The sequence below is a fragment of the Callithrix jacchus genome, chromosome 10 (genome assembly GCF_049354715.1).
Source record: "Callithrix jacchus isolate 240 chromosome 10, calJac240_pri, whole genome shotgun sequence".
In the NCBI taxonomy this organism is placed as follows: domain Eukaryota; kingdom Metazoa; phylum Chordata; class Mammalia; order Primates; family Cebidae; genus Callithrix; species Callithrix jacchus.
Window position 1 is genome coordinate 83,380,919 of NC_133511.1, and position 16,256 is coordinate 83,397,174.

Sequence of the window (16,256 nt, forward strand, 5' to 3'; positions counted from 1 at the left end):
AGGCTGGTGGGCCATGAGGGATGTTATAGAGGGATTGGGGCCAGGATGACCTTGGGCATCCCTACAACACTTCACTGTGGGCCAAGCCCTGCTCCTGCTACTTCCCTTCAATCAGTTGGGATGGGGTGGCTTTGGAGGAGGAGAAGGCATGTGGAGTCCTCTTTCTTCTCTCCAGTTCTGCTCCTGTGAGATCTCACAGTGGGGAAGCTGCTGGGCCCCTGGGGAAATCGCAGAGCTAGAAAGGCTGGGTTCTACCTCACAGTGCTGCCCTGAAGACTCACCTCCCCACTGCTCCACTCTTCTGAGAGAGAGTTCCCTACCTGAAGGGCTCAGCCTCCCCTTTTTCTCCATCCTGCACTGGCTCATGGTCATCTCCACCAAATACTGCACTTGTCAGGTCCCTTTCTTGCTTGAAACCCTTCTTTCTTTTTGTCCATGGGCATACCCCCGACTCCTTGTCCTGGCATTCAGGGCTCCCTGATATGATGCCCTCCCCACTGCCCTCCTCTCTCCCACCTCCCTGATCAACCAACAGTCTTACCACACTTTCACCATCACTACTTAGTTCCTGCTGCCCCTATCTGCCACCCCAACCCTTTCTCTAACTTTTTATCCAATCCCTATTCCTCCCATGTTTAACTCAAATTCTATCATTTCCAGGCAGCCTGCCAGGCTTTACAGAGCTCTTCCTTTCTGAGCTTCTCTGGCTCCTGAACCAGCCACAGCGGTCTTCATTGGACCCACCTCCAATAACTGGTGGGCTTTTCTTACATTGTGCATCTATGATCTCCTTGCAGCCAAGAGGATGCAGGTTCAAGACTCTTAGGTCTGCACCCCAGGGCTTGGTGCAGCCAGTACTGCAGATGACATGCAAATGATCATAACATGAGATGTAAATGAGCACCCGCCATTTCTTGGCTGAAGGCAGATGTGCAGTTTTGTTTCGTGATACAGAGGAAGTCAGGACAGCTGCCGTTTTAATCTTCCTAGTGTCTGGGCTCTAGCATCTCCCAGATGTCACCTGGCTGACCTGTGGTTCATACACTGTGCTTTCCCTCTTAAGGACCATCCTTCCACTTCTGAATGCCCCTGCTTGGGGGATGGCGATGGAGACATGATCCAGGCCTAGCCAGCCAGTGTAGGCCACACCTCTGATCACAGTGGGGTGGGATGGGAGTGTGACCCACGTTGATCTACTGAGATTTGCTCCCAAGCTTTTGCCGGAACTATTGGGAAGGAGTATCTCTTTTGCCTCTTGGGTTGCTCTGGGGCAGGATATAAGCTGGAGCTGCTAGGGGCCATCTGTCGTAAGGGAGGGAGAGGAATCCCAGATGGATGTCAAACACCTGGATCCAGCCATGCTTGAAGTAATATACCTCTTAGCCTTGTCAGTCACATACTGCAGTAAATTCAGTTTCTGCTTGGGTTACTCTGAATTGGGTTCCTGTCATTTGCAATGGAAATAGTGTTAATCCAGGTTTTAATTCAAGTTTAATTCAAGAATGAAAGCAAGAAGAAGAGAGACCAAGCTCTATGGAGGTCTGTTACTTTATCTGATAAGCTCATTGCAGAAACGCTATCACCCTTGCTATGCACATAATTGTGTCCCACCAAATTCACAGGTTAAAGCCTGACCCTACAATGTAACTGTATTTGGAAATAGGGCCTAAGAGGAGATAATTAAGGTTTAATGAGATCATAGAGGTGGGGCCCTAATCCAATAGGACTGGAGTCCTTTTAAGAAAGAAAGAGAGCAGGGACGCATGTGCACAGAGCAAAGGCCATGTGAGGATACAGCCAGAAGGTGGCTCTCTGCAAGCCAAGGAGACAGGCCTCATGAGAAACGAAAGCTGCCAACACCTTGATCCCGGGCTTCAGCCTCCAGAACTGTGAGAAAAACATGTCTGTTGTTAAAGCCACCCAGTCTGTGATATATTGTTGTGGCAGCTGGGCTGAGTAAGAGCCCTCATTTCACAGGTAAGGAGGCAGGCTCTTGCCCACACTCACACAGCTTCTGCAGGCCTATCTGATGCCAAAGCCAGGCTGGCTCCACTGAACCCACCATCCAGTGTTGGCCCCTCCCCATCAGACTCAGGGCCTCTAGTAGGAAATCATCAAATCTCTTTATTTACAAGTGATTTACAGTTAGAAAACCCCGGCAGGGGTGTGGGCAGGGTGGGGGTGTGGGATGGCACTTGGGCTCTGGCAGGTCACTTGTCTGCACGGACGAAGGAGGCGAAGACACTGTCCTTTTGGCTAAGCAGCTTCTCTGGCTTGTCGAACTCAAGGATGGCTCCCCGCTTCAGGACGATCACCAGGTCTGCACTCAGGATGGTGTGCACGCGATGCTGGGTGGGGCAGGAGGGGGTGAGAGGGGAAGGAGCTCAGGGCAGCCCTCCTGCAGCTTGGAGGGGGCGGTATGCGAGCAGAATGTCCTGTCTCTGTGAGGACTGCACTTTCCTGGGGTGGATGTGACTCCAAGCCCTCCATCCGTTAATGCCACCCTTCTCTCCTCTGTGAGTCCCAGCTCTGCCCCACCTCCAGGTTTCAAGGCTCAGAGACCCCCCAACCCCTCCCCCCACATCCGATGGAGAAGTAACCCCAGCCTAATGTATGAGGCCTGGAGACAGGGTCAGACCTTGGAACCTGGAGAAGGAGTGTTAAAGGCAACTGAGGGAAGTACAGGGGCAAATCCCCCCACCCCAAATCCTACAGCCCAGGCTCCCTACCTGCCCTCCAGACCCCTTGCCCTGAACTGCCTGCTTCAGGGTCCTTTCTTGATTACTGGGACCAGATGAGCCCAGGGCCTGCACACTGATGACAGCCCCAAGAGGCCAGTCTTGTCCCCAGGTGCCCCTCTGTACCCCATCAATGGGCCCCTTACCGCGATGGTGACCACAGTGCGGTCTGCGAAGGCTGTCATCACCACCTTTTGGAGGATGTTTTCCTGCCAAGTGGGGGCAGCAGCTGTTGGCTCACCTGCCCAGCGGATGGGATCTGGCCTGGCTTGGGGGATGTGGAGCCCAGGTTTGTGGCTCAGCTCCCATCTGACCCCAATCCCAGTCCCACCCCCACCCCACAGGACTGACCAGGTTCCCAACACTCAGGGACTGGACTCAGCCTGTTGGGAGCTCAGCTCTGTGTGTGTATGTGGGTTGTGGCTGTGGCTATGCATGCGCTGTTGTGATAGGTGACAGTGTGAAGTCTGTGTGGGTCTGTGTGCAGCCTATGTGTTTGTGTAGTTACATGTGTTTTTGTGTGCATGTGTGTGTGTGTGAACATTCCCTAAGACTAGACAGAGTCAGGGTCCCCCCAGTCCTTTTCCTTTTCTGCCACACATAGCCTTTGGTGTTAAAGGCAACTTGAGCCTCAGGACTACTTGGTGCAAATTTCTCCCTAACACCCCACTGTCCCATGGAGATGCCCAGGACCGACCGTGGCCATGTCGATGGAAGCTGTGGCCTCGTCCATGATGAAGATGCTGGTCTTCCTCACGAAGGCCCGAGCCAGGCAGAACAGCTGCCTCTGGCCCTGGCTGAAATTCTCCCCACCTTCTGTGATGATGGCATCTGAAAACAGCCCAGGGAGATGAAGTAGGGCTGAGTTAATCCTGTGCTGTGAGTCAAACAGATGGGATGGCTTGGGGGCTGCTGGAAAATGTGTGTATGGGGACAAATAGGTGGGTGTGTGTCCAAGAGCACAGGCATGTGCAGGGCTGATGCACCTGCCACAACACTGTGGAGGCCATCTTCGGGGACTGCAACCAGAAGGGCACCCCTGGAGGTTTGTGCTGCTGTGGGCCGGAGCAGTTCTGGGAGGGGCGTGTACATTGAGTGGTGCACTGAGTATGTATGTAGTATAGGCCTTGGTAGGGTGATTCATTGGAACCAAGGCTTGGTTACCCCCAGTGCTCCAGGAGCTGCAGCAAATATACCAACGCTTTGCTAATCACCAGTGGCCTTGAGGAGTGGCCTGTGTCTATCATTGCCCAGTCCATCTTCTCCCCTAGGGCAGAACTGGTCAGGCAGATAGATGGGGCAGGGCAGGGCTGAAGATGCCCCCATGGCATGGGGGACTTGCAATCTCTGTCTCACAAGGATCCCTGACTGTCCCCACTGTACCTTGCAGAAGGGGTTAGACCCTGAAGTGATCTGAGGCAAGATACCTGACCTCTCTGGGCCCCTGTATAGTAAGAAGTAGGACGAAATGGTCCTGCTGGGCTTCAGACTCTAAACATCGGGCAAACCTGACACACGGGCTTCCGTCTCCCATCCTCACAGGGTCCTGAATGCCCAACCAACCCGGTTGCTCAGCCAGGAGTAGTTACCGAGGCCTCCTGGCAGTGCCTTCACCACCAGCTTCAGCTGGGCTATTTCCAGGGCTTCCCACAGCGTGCTGTCTGAGCACTTTCTCTCCGGGTCCAGGTTAAATCTGGAGGTGGCACAGAAAGCCGCAGTAGGGAAGGAGCAGGGTCCCGCATGCATCCCCAGGGGCAATGAGGGCAGTGAATGAGAATGAACTGAGCTGGAGGCCTAGCTGGCAGAAGCACCAAGGTGGTGACACTGGGTTGGGGACAGCATCTTAGACCCATGGGTGGGGGATCCCCTTCCAGAGCCTGCCTGGGCCTGATGGGCTGGAGAAGGGCATGAGCAGGAAATGCCTCTGGGATCCTGGTCTCCCCCAGCCCCCTCCTCTTTGTGCTCCAGATCTGATAGAACTGAGCTGGCCTGGGCTGGGTGGGCCTGAGGGGTGGTGGGGCTCACCGGATGGTGCCGCTGAAGAGAACGGGGTCCTGCAGGATGATGGAGAGGCGTGAGCGCAGGGTGTGCAGCGGCAGTTTGGCTATGTCAATGCCATCAATGATGATGCGCCCTGCATGGGTCCGAATGAGGGTACAGGGGAAGGCGGTGACTGCTGGGCCTCCTGTGATGTCTGACCACGTGCCAGGGCTGAGGCCTCATCTGGTGGCTGCAGTACACATGCGGAGCCCGCCTTACAACTCACCTTCGAACATGTCCACCATGCGGAAGAAGGCAAGAGAGAAGGAGGACTTCCCACTGCCTGTGCGGCCGCAGATCCCAATCTGGAAAGAGAGAAGCAGGCACTGCTGCTGTGGCTCTGGGGCTGCTGTGAGTAACCTCTAGTGCTAGCTCTGGGTGTGTGTGCAGGTTTGGGAGGTCACAGGGTTTCTTCTTGGCCTGGTTTTCTGACCAGCTTCTCTTTGGACACCACAGGTTTGGGCTTGTTTCCTGCAGTGGGTTCAGAGAGGGCTCTCACAAGAAGCACTACACAAGTGCAGGCATGGATGTCCATTTGCCTGGGCCTTGGTGAGGGCCGGGGTGTCCCAAGTATTTGGCTGCAGGAGAGCTGGGGGCACTGGTGTATCTCTATGCGTGTGGGTGTGGCAGGAGAATATGGGGGCAGCTGAGAGTGGTATGCAAGGATGCGTCTGTGTGCCCCACCTCATATTGGAGCCACCTCTGATCCCATTGCTTCCTGGCCCTTGGGTACCAACAAAAATTACAGTACAGAGACAGAGACAGTGACATAGAAGGATGAGAGAGGCAGGGACAGAGGCACATCCCAAGGTAAGAGAATGAAATGGACAGCCACAGCAAAGTGTGATAGAGACAGAGGGGAAGATGAGAGGAGCGCTGGGCCAGGGCAATAGACAGGGGCTCTCCTCCAGTACAAGGGTGGCCTCGCTGTCTGCCCCCAGTCCCCTGCTCTGAAGATTGGTGGCAGAGAAAGCCCTTGACCATTTGAAGAGAGTGAGGCCCCGACGAAGCCCCTGTGAGCTGGGGGAGTCCAGAATGTCCATCTCCTTGGTGGATGAGTAAGGACAGCAGTGGGGGAAGGGGAGAGAAGGAGAGGAAAGGTGGGCTGAACCCCCATGGGCCCAGGGCCGGAGACTGTGATGTCTGAATAGTGAGAGGCCTTGGGCCCTGGAGGGCCACGAGGTGACTCTGCAAGGCTGTCCAGCTCCGGGCATGCCCCATCCCCTGCTCACGCCTGTCCTGCAGCATCGGGTTGGGCCTGCACACTGACCTTCTGTCCCGGAGAGATGAGAGCGTTGACGTGCTTTAGCACCGGTTTCAGGGAGCTGTCATAGCGCACGCTCAGGTTCTGGATCTGGATCTTCCCTTGGTCTGGCCAGTTTTTCGGGATCAGCGATGGTGCTGGGGGCCGGGCTGGGCTCAGTCACCAGGCGTGGGCCACAACTAGTATCCGAGAGTGCCACCCCATCCCCAGGCCCCCTCGTGGCCCCAACCCAGACACACTCCTCCTCGAGCTCTTCTCCACCCCTCTCCCTGCACCCCTCACCCAGGAGTCCCTCGTAGCTCTCTGCCTCGGTTTTCAGGAGCCCGTGGATGCGCTTCACGGCCCCCAGCTGGAGCTCCATGTCTGCCAGATTCCTCACCATCCAGTTGAGGTAGTTGGAGACCTGTGGTGAGCAAGCCAGTGGCGCACACTCTGTGGCTGCTTAGTTCTGTCCTCAGCCACCAGGATGGCTCTTCTTAAGGCTGGAGAGGGGCCAGGGCCCCAGATTCCTTTGCTGCCATTGGCTGCCTGCTCAGAGCAGCCCCCCATGGAGGCACAAGGAGGGTCAGTCATGTGGCTTCCCACCCTCTGCCTGTCTGGGGCCTGGGCTCTGGGGCCTGACAATCAGCCTTCCTGCCCACATGGTCCCCCTGGCATCAGATGCCAATGAGCTTGGGGTAAGGCCTGAGGGTGTCTCATGTTTCCAGTGGGGAAGGTGCTCTGGGAGTGCTGGCGTCTGACCCCTCCTCTGCCCTAGCCCACTGCCACTCACCATTAGGGCGTAGGTGAGGCCCAGGCCCACCAGGCCAGCAGAGAGTTCCCTGTGCAGGGAGTTGGAGATGGAGGTCACGGCCGCAATGAGCACCACACATGCACCAATGTACTCCTGTGGAGGGAGAGGAGCTGGCCTGGGCGCTCGGGGGCTGGAGCCACAGGCCCCTGTTCCACCTCACTCCCTTTTGGGGCACAGAGCATCCCAGCCCTGCAACTCACGCACACATCATCACACATACATGAGGCTTGCAAAGGCTAGAGCCCCAGGAGTCAACATGTCCCACAAGCTCATGCTCCCCCATCCCCCAGAACCTGCACACACTTTAACACCCATGCCTTAGCTGGCCCAGGCACACACACAATGTGGGTGTCATATGACCCACTGCAGATACACCTTCACCACAACTATTCTAGCCACTGGCACACACCTCAGATACGCAAGCCTCCGGGCAGTGATATGGGAAAAAGGAATGCAGGCTAGACCCTAGAGGACCACCAGGGCTGGGGAAAACAGGGAGGCTTGGTGTCCATGCCATCTGGTATCCTGTCTTCTCTTTCCACCAGGTCCCTGTATGCTCTCGCTCTGGCCCCACCCTCCTATCAGAAGCCCCTCTGCAGGGGCCAGGGTAGGGGTGGACAGCACTTGCCATTCGGACTTCCAGCCATCTGTTGGCAGCTGTGAGGAAGAGGGAAGCAATGTTGTTGGAGTCTGTGTATTCGAGAAGCTTCTGCTGGAACCGGGCCTCATACCTGGAGGGAGGATGAGGAGGTCCTGAGGGAACAGTGTGGGTCCACATAGCTCCTAGGAGTCTCCCTACTTGGAGAGGGAGCCACCTGGGCCTCTCCAGTCCCCAGACATGCCACCGCGGCCACCTCATGTACACTATCCCTCTCTGTAATGTCTGCCCCGCTCTTTCTGCTTATGCAAACCTATCCAGAGTCTCACCTCCAAACTCCTGTTTTCACCCCAAGACCCATTCTCTCTAGGTCTCTCCCATTGTAATAAAGGGCACCTCCCTTTACCCAGTTTCTCACCCATGAATCACCTGGATTCACATTCAGCCCCTTGGCAAGTCCTCTTATGTCCATCTCTAAAAGAGTCCTTGACTCCCTCCCTGTCTATCCTGCTTCCCACCCACCACAAGCTCTCACCTGGGCGACTGCATCAGCTTCCTGAACATGTCTATCTGCTGTCTCCCTACAGTCCACGCTCCACACAGTGGCCGGCTTAATTTATCTAAATCGCAGACTGTGTCCTCTCTCTCACCTGCTTAGAATATTAATGACCTCCAGCTGGGTGCGGTGGTTCACCCCTGTAATCCTAGCACTTTGGGAGGCTGAGGCGGGTGGATCACCTGAGGTCAGGAGTCCAAGACTAGCCTGGCCAACACGGTAAAACGCTGTCTCTATTAATAATACAAAAATTAACTGGGTGCAGTGGTGTGCACCTGTCATCCTGGCTACTCCAGAGGCTGAAGTGGGAGAATCACTTGAACCCAGGAGGTTCAACCTCTTGCGGAGGTTGCAGTGAGCTGAGATTGCACCATTGCACACTCCAACCTGGGTGACAGAGTGAGACTCTGCCTAAAATTAAGAAAAAAAAAAAAAAAAAAAAGTACTAATGTTCTCCCACTGCTGGTAAGATGAAGAACCCCCTCCTGGCAACCTGATTCCTGCCACCAACACCCCTCCCCCCACACTATGCTGCAGCCATTCAGCCTTTTAAAAACTCTGTGACAATACTAAAGCCTTCCATACCCCAGGGCCTTTGCACACACTACTCCCTTTGCCTGGAAGGCTTTCACCCTTGCTCTTCATAACATTGGCTCAACTCAACCTTCAGGCCTTACCTTAAATGCTGCCTCCTCAGAGAGGCGCTTCTTGGCCACTACCTTACTTTAAAGTAGGTTTCCCCTATTATTTTCTGCAACCTGTTTGCTCCACAGTCTCTGCTTATACATGCATTTCTCTGGCCATTTATAATCATCTCCCTCAATAGACTGTAAATTCCGTGAAGATGGAGGCCATGTCTGTTTTATTCACCAGTATATCCCGGCACCTGGCACTATTAATTAATATTTGTCGGATGAATATGCAGCACCTCCCCTGACCCTCTGAAATGGATGGAATCTCTCTGTACAGGAACCCTGGAGGCTTCTTTCTCATCCTTGGGTCCTCATCATGTTTTCCCTGAGTTACTGTGCATGGGCCTGCCTCTTCTCTCTGACCAGCTTGGGCTGCCATCATCACTCTCCTTGGCTGCCTCCCTCAGACCTTGCTGACTTAGGCTCAGCCCAGAGGAGATGGAGGAAGGAATGAAACCAAAACTGTCTCATCATCATTGGTTCGATAGGACCGAGCTCAGGGGCCACAGAGGCACCCAACACACCCGGTTCGACACTTGCTTTTCACTCATGGAAGGTGTTTGTTCAGCTTTGATCGTCTCTGGGTGGAGAGACGGCATGTGTCTGAGGGGAGTGAAGGGGGGCTCTGATGTGGGAGAGAGCCTGTTACTGCACACCCACAGGTATAGATGTGTGGGAGGGTGATGTGTCTGGGCCGAGTGTGAAACCATATCTGAAGGGTTTGAGTAAGTGCGCATTGAAGATGTGTGTGCGTCAGGGCGCGTGCGTGTGATAGGAATGTGAGGTGCTCAGGACTGTGTGAGTTGGGGGGGCGGGGCAAATGTGAGATGGGAGCTTCTGCCACAGAAGGGTGACAGTGTATCTGAAGACTGGAGAAGAGCCCCAGCCTTGGAGTCATGCAAACCAAGGTTGGAGCCTCAACATCCACAACATCAGGATTGAGACTCAGTTTTCTCATGAGTCTCAATGGGGATGGTGATAGTTCCTACAGGAATGAAAACAACCACTGAGGCCACCACTGAGCCCAGTGCTGCACGCTCTTGAGACTCTTTTGGGAAAAAAGGAGGTCTCTTAGGAAAGCCCAGAAGGTCAGGCCAGCCTGGGGTCCAAGCTCAGCGCCAGCCCCACAGTCCGTTCTACCTTGGGTTGATGATCCAGCCTCTCTGTCTTGTTTCTGCACCTGGAGAATGTGGTGACTCGTACCTATGTTATGCAGCTCTTGTGAGGATGAAAACCTAATAACACACATCCAACACTTAGCACGGTGCCTGGCACGCAGCAAGTAGGCAATCAATAAGTTCTAATAGCTCTCAACAGGCTGCTGGGTTAAAGCCAATGCATTAAACGTGTACAGGGTTGATTAAAAAGCCTTTCGTTCGCATTTAAAAATCATTCACCGTGTCAGTAGGGTGTGGAAGACCTCACTGGGTAGCGGTGGCTCTGGCGGACCACAGGTTTGGCCTGATCTGAGGCTGGTTACAGGAGGCTGGGGTCCGCACAAAAGGGGCTCTGGCCCACTCTAGAAGAGTCACCATCTTTCTACTCCAGGGCCCTCTGAGACACCAATTTAGAGAGGGAAATCACCAAAACTTAGAGCAAAGGCTAGGCTCAGCAATGTCCAGGACCTGGAAATTGAAGGACCAGGGGAAGTTCAGGCTTGAGAAGAGAAGGAAGCTGGGAGAAGACTCTAGCCTCATAATCCAGGGAGCTTCTTTGTGGAGACACAGCACGGGCTTGTCCAGGGGCAAGGGACGTCCAGGCAGCAGCGCCAAGGCCAGGACAGAGATTTGTTCTGCTCTGCTTTACTTAGACAAGATCCCTAAGAGGTTCTAGGTGCTCCAGGGAGTGGGCCGAGGGGCCTGGGTATGTCTCCAGGGCCGCAACTGAATTTCAGGGGTTGGGGGAGGAGATGTAAGCCTCTGTAGACCCTTGGCTGGTCCTTTTGCCCTAGGGTTACTCCTGGACACAGGGCTTGGTGTCTCATGGTTACTGTCACACTTTGTGCAGCTGTGCCATCCTAAAAATAACCCATTATCACTCTGTGGGTGGAGATGAGAAAAGAGCCCAACTATCTGTGTCAGGGGTCTCTGGCCTGCCTGACTAAAGAGAGATGCCCCAGGAGATCAGATGGATTCTTGGGGAGTGGGGAACAACAGCTCCCTCCACTCCCCAGGCAGCTTCAGATGCTCCTGTCCACCCCTGCATCACCACTCAGGGTGGGGAGAGCATGGCAGGGCACTGGAGTTTTTAGGTGAACTCCTACCCGTCCTTCGAGTCCTAGTTCTGCTGATACCTCCTCTACAAAAACCTTCCCTGACGGCCTCTCTTCTCTGCTCCCACAGCCCTTGAATCCACTTTTTTCAGAGTACTTGTCACATGGGTTTATCCTGGCCTGCTCAAAGTCTGGGCTGTAAATGCTCATCTGACTCATCTTTCTAGTGCCTGGCGTGGGTCTTAGCACAAGGTTGGGGCTCAGTGAATGTGTGTTGCATGAACAAACAGGTTCAAGTCTGGGCTTTGTGGCACCTTACAAAGAGAGGGCATAGAACGTCTCTGTGCCTCAGTTTCCTTATCTGTGCAATGGAAATGATCATTCTCAGCACCAAGGGTTGCCATGCAGAATGAGCAGGATTGGCCTATACAGCACTCAGCATCATGTTTGGCACAGGAGCTCCTTAATTAAAGAAGGGCTAAGGGTGGCCTGCACCATCTAAGGCCCTTTCTAGCATTGGTACATGAAGACTTGTCCCAGCCTTGTTTGTTTTCATATTCTGCCTTAGTTCACACAGGCCCTGGGCTTGTCTGCAGAGCTGGAGTTCTCCTCTCTAGAACATACAGTGGGAGCCCACCTGCCCTGTCCCCGCTGGTAGAAATCCCCTGGGCCTTGGGGCCTGAGGTGACTTGAGAGAGACGTGTCCTTGGCCTTCCTAAGTGGAGCCCTGAGAATCGAATCTCATGGCCAGTGCCCCTGGCCCCACCTGTTCCACTCCTACCTTGAGGGAATGTGGACTCATACCTGAAGGCCCGGATGGTGGTGAGCCCTTCCACAGTTTCAGCAAAGTGTGAGAGCAACGGAAGCTGGGTGGTGTCATCCAGCTGCTGCAGGTCCCTGTGGCGGGGACAGAGTGGAATAGTTAAGAGGGCAGGCTCAGGGCTTGGCCTGGGCCTGAAGCCTAGCTCTACCTGCCACCGCTGTGTGGGTGAATGGCCTCACCTCTCCAGGCCTCAGCTTCTCACCTGTGAAGGGGGAAGACAACAGCACTAGCCCATTGAGCTGCTGTGAGCACTGAATGAGATCATTTATGTTCAATGCTTAGACACAGCCCAACTGTGGGGCAGTTCCTGCTGTCCTGGGCATTGCCCACCCCAGGTTGCCATCTGTCCCTGTACTTCTGCTGCCTAGCCTTGAACTGGGCTAAGACTGGGCAGGCAGTGTTAGTTCTGTTTTATAGGTGAACAACCTGAACCTTGAGACAGCTGGTCAAAGGAACAGATGACCAAACCATAAGCGTTCAACCCCGTTGTCTGCTTACAAGGAGCGCTTTAGACCCTGGTCAGTGACGTGATGAAAAGACAGATTTCATCTTGGGGTAAGGCCAGAGGTTTTCATGGCAACAGAATTGCCTCCTGCTCCCCAAAGCTGCACCTTGACAAGCACATCAGTGCCAGGGAGGCCAGTTTGGGATGCAGGAAGTTGATTTCCCTGGCAAACTGTCTCCAGGGCCAGAGTGGGTGCCAGAGAGACAGGGCTGTTTCTCTGGCAGAAGAAAGGCACTTTGTAGAACAGCTTGTACAGTGCTTTGAAAGCCACTGTAATTTTGTGAGTGTCAACAAGTTATGTTGCTTGTGTGGGTGCCGGCCCGTTCTGGATCATCTAAGCAAAAAAGACAATTATACAAATGTTCATCCTTTGGGGCAGGTAATTACGGCCAAAATGCATCTAAATTTTATTATTTATTATTGCTAGTAAGTATCTCGACTCCAGTTTCTAGCCAACTATGTGCACTTGGGAAAGGTAATTCACCTTTCTGACCACAACCCACAGTCAGAAACATATTTTATCTCATAAATCAGTACTCACACACCTACATGACCAAAACAAAGGTTTCATGAAGCAAAGCTTGCTATTACTCTATGAATACAGTCTGATATTTTCTGTCCTATTTCATTTTTTAAAAAATGCTGGTTGTGATCCATGACATTAATTTCATGACCCACTGATGGGCTATAACTGGCAGTTTGAGAAACACTGGCATAGAGGTTCTTTAAATTTTTTCCTATGATTCTTTGAATCTGTGAGTTTAGCAGAATCACTCTCAGAAAGAACTTCCTAGAGAACATTCTGGCAATTCTGAGGAGGAAAGAGGTGTGCATGGCTCTAAAGCTCATGAGGGCAAATGTGATCATAAGAATGACTGTGACAGGCTCCCTCAAGTCAAGGCTTACAGCTACCCTCTGGACTCACATAGTCTGGGAGGTGTTATATCATTAACACCGCTTGAATCAGGTGCCCTCTGATTTCATGCATTGGCAATCAGCCTGACCACTGGAATCATGCAACCCTCCTGGGAAGCATGTTGACAAAATGAATGAATGGCATAAAATGTGCATTTATCATGACCTAACAATTCCAATCCTGACCATATCTCCCAAGGAAATAATTCAGATGTCAATCTCTGTGTGTATGTGTCTGTGTGCAGACTATTATATTAGGGTGGTGGAATAAAATGTGGATATTTCTATTTCCTTCATTTCTATTTTTTGTTTTGATTTTTTGGAGGGAACATGACCCTGTTGCTTTTATAATGATGAGTCTAGTAAGTATACCAAACTGCACATTGCAAAGCACGTCCCACCCATCATCCCTGAGGCCATCACCTGGATGCCACCCGGAAGTACTTCTGGATAAAGTAGCACACAATAGCCAGGGGCAAGAGGGCCACGAGGAACACAGGTGTGACATAGGAGATGACAGCCAGGGCTGAGACACAGAGCAGGGTTGAGCGGCTCAGGCACTCCAGCGTGGATGGGATGTGCTGAGGGAGGTGAGGAGAGAGGGAGGTGAGTTTGGTATTGACTGTTAAGAGTGCAACCCGCAGCCATGTTTTGCTTTTGCTTTATTTTTTGATCCTTTACTTTTTTGAGACAGAGTCTCACTGTCCCCCAGACTAGAGTGCAGCAGCATAATCTTGGCTCACTGCAGCCTTTGCCTCCTGTGTTCAAATGATTCTCCTACCTCAGCTTCCCAAGTAGCTGGGATTACAGGCACCTGACACCACACCTGGCTGATTTTTGTATTTTTTTTCTCTTCCTTTGCTAGGGCAGTACAGATGATTTTTGTATTTTTAGTAGAGAAGGGGTTTCATCATGTTGGCCAGGCTGGTCTTGAACACCTGGCCTCAAGTGATCTGCCTGCCTCGGCCTCCCAAAGTGCTGGGGTTACAGGAGTGAGCCACTGAGTCTGGCCTCGCTCTCACTTTATTATAGGCACACATCTTATCTCTCCAGCTACAAGGCAAACTCTGAGGCAGGAATCAAGATTTTGTTTTCTTACCATCTAGTACGATGGTAAAGAACACAGGCCAAATCAAAGTGAATATTCTCCATGCAATCAGCTACATTGGTTCAGAATATGCTAAAACTTTACTCGAGAGCCAGTGGGATCTTGGGTGGAAGCTAAAGGGATCTGGTTTCCCTAAGCCTTATTATGAGGCTCCTACGGGGAGGCCCCAGCCCTGAGGCGGCATTATAATCTGATCAGAGACACTGGCTTCCTCCCAGAGGGCCGTGATCACCTGATCTAGGGAACCCAGCCTCAGACAGGAGAAGCCCCCAGGAGCCCAGGGTGTCTCTGGACCAGGGAAAATGTGGCACAGTCCTCTGTACCTGGTCGATGGTGTTACAGTCGGATGAAAATCTGTTCAGGATGCTCCCAAGGGGCGTGGTCTCAAAAAACCTAAGCGGCAGCCAGAGGAAGAGTTACTCATTCGTCCATTGATTTACTTCCTGTTTACTGAATGAAGTAGTTACTTATTTCACCTAAGTGTCTCTAGAATCATTCATGGGGTTGGGCATCCTCTGCCAATCTGTAGCAACTGGCCTGTGTCCCCAAGAATTCCTGCAACTGCCCAAAGGGGCACTGGCCTCTCGTTGGCCTCTCATTAGCCTCTCAGGCTCAAGTCCATCTGACCACTGCCGCCCTTCTCAGCTGCCGGCTCGGCCTGACTCAGCAGCTGTCCTCCTGGGACATAGAGTCCTCTCCAAAGGGATAACCTGCCAAGGGGAACAGGGCCCTGGGGACAGCCTGTCAGCTGGCTGACCCACAGTCAGCCCAACCCCAACCAGGGAATTTCAGAACTACAGAGCAGGGGCAGCAAATAGAGAGTTTTTTAACTTGGAGGCCATATCTATGGGCCACAGAAAGCTCATGAGGTTGGAGAGCAAAAGTGCGGTTAGATGGCAAGGTCTAGCATCCGCGAGGATCTAGATAACCCGTTTGCCTGTTGTGTTTTTAAACCACGTTGGTCAACCAGTTCGGCAGTGACAACTTTAAACCTCTTTGACATCAATGGCCTTTGAGATTTTTATCCATCCCATTACAGGAAATTATTAATAGAACAGCTACCTGTTCCCTCAGTGTCAAACACTGAGGCTGGCTGAGGGAGAGAGAGGGAGGGGAGGGCAGGGAGCTGAACTCATGGGTGGGGATGGGCAAAGGGCACCTGCCTAGGGAAGAGAAACCAATCTTTACCTGGACCTGCAGGTGCTCTCATTTTGAAGGGCCATGGTGACAATTAGATGAGCTAACCACATACAATGCCTAGCATGGTGTCTGGCTGAGTAAACGCCAGTTTCTCCCTGCTTCTGGCACAGGGAGGGCACACTCCAGGAGTCTCCTGGAGTCACCCCCACAAGCCTGTGACAGAAGTTGTATATCCCCATTTTATAGATAGGAAGACTGAGGCTCAGAGAACAGTGACTTGCTCACAGTCCCAGCCTGGCCAGGGGAGAGAGGTACCTCATGGGGGCTAGGATGATCCTGTTGAGCAGGCTGCGATGCAGCCTCTTGGCCACCTTCAGCCCTGTCCACTCCACGGTGACAGACGTGACGAGGCACAGCACGATGCCCAGGCTACAGAGCACCGTGAACACCATGGCGTAGACAGTCTGGTCGAGGATGCATTCCTTCACAGGCAGAGAGTGAGCTGGGGTTCCAGGGTGCCCATGGGCTCAGCTCTTCCCCCACCCCACCCCCAGCCTCTGCCACAGGGCTGCCAGTCACACCTGGCTGAGGGAGCAGTTCCTGGCCACAGGGGTCAGGGTCAGGGCACTGTCAGTCCACTTGGCCAGCCAGTAGTCGATCCCCACCAGGACCATGTGCTTGAGCAGCTGTGAGAAGACCAGCAGCGACAGGAGCAGGATGCCGGCGGAGGACAGGTACTTGGCGCAGGCTCGCCACGGGATCTCCGCCCGCTGGTGCAGCATGGATGACAGGTTGTCATCCTCCTCGCTCTCAGCTGCCTCCTCTGTAGGCCACAAGAACCCGCCCTGTGGCTACACATTTCCATCCCTCTG

General features: G+C 53.2%; 1 protein-coding gene across 10 annotated transcripts in view; it reads right to left on the reverse strand.

Annotated features, from left to right (window-relative positions):
• Positions 1 to 2,104: 2,104 nt before the first annotated feature.
• Positions 2,105 to 16,256, reverse strand: part of ABCC8 (ATP binding cassette subfamily C member 8) — an 85,961-nt gene continuing 71,809 nt past the window's right edge. For 8 of the 10 annotated variants that reach the window (XM_078340692.1, XM_035265925.3, XM_035265923.3 and 5 more), the window contains 15 exons: positions 15,966 to 16,207; positions 15,700 to 15,866; positions 14,568 to 14,637; positions 13,560 to 13,717; positions 11,698 to 11,790; positions 7,464 to 7,566; positions 6,815 to 6,928; positions 6,325 to 6,445; positions 6,049 to 6,179; positions 5,005 to 5,083; positions 4,764 to 4,872; positions 4,328 to 4,431; positions 3,436 to 3,569; positions 2,885 to 2,947; positions 2,105 to 2,348 (listed from right to left, as the gene is read on the reverse strand). In XM_078340692.1, coding sequence (XP_078196818.1) covers positions 2,211 to 2,348; positions 2,885 to 2,947; positions 3,436 to 3,569; positions 4,328 to 4,431; positions 4,764 to 4,872; positions 5,005 to 5,083; positions 6,049 to 6,179; positions 6,325 to 6,445; positions 6,815 to 6,928; positions 7,464 to 7,566; positions 11,698 to 11,790; positions 13,560 to 13,717; positions 14,568 to 14,637; positions 15,700 to 15,866; positions 15,966 to 16,207 — 1,826 coding nt within the window. In that variant the 3' untranslated portion in view covers positions 2,105 to 2,210. Of the gene's footprint in view, positions 2,349 to 2,884; positions 3,003 to 3,435; positions 3,570 to 4,327; positions 4,432 to 4,763; positions 4,873 to 5,004; positions 5,084 to 6,048; positions 6,180 to 6,324; positions 6,446 to 6,814; positions 6,929 to 7,463; positions 7,567 to 11,697; positions 11,791 to 13,559; positions 13,718 to 14,567; positions 14,638 to 15,699; positions 15,867 to 15,965; positions 16,208 to 16,256 lie in introns of all 10 variants that reach the window. The other 2 variants (XR_013523325.1, XR_013523324.1) reach the window with 1 other exon arrangement.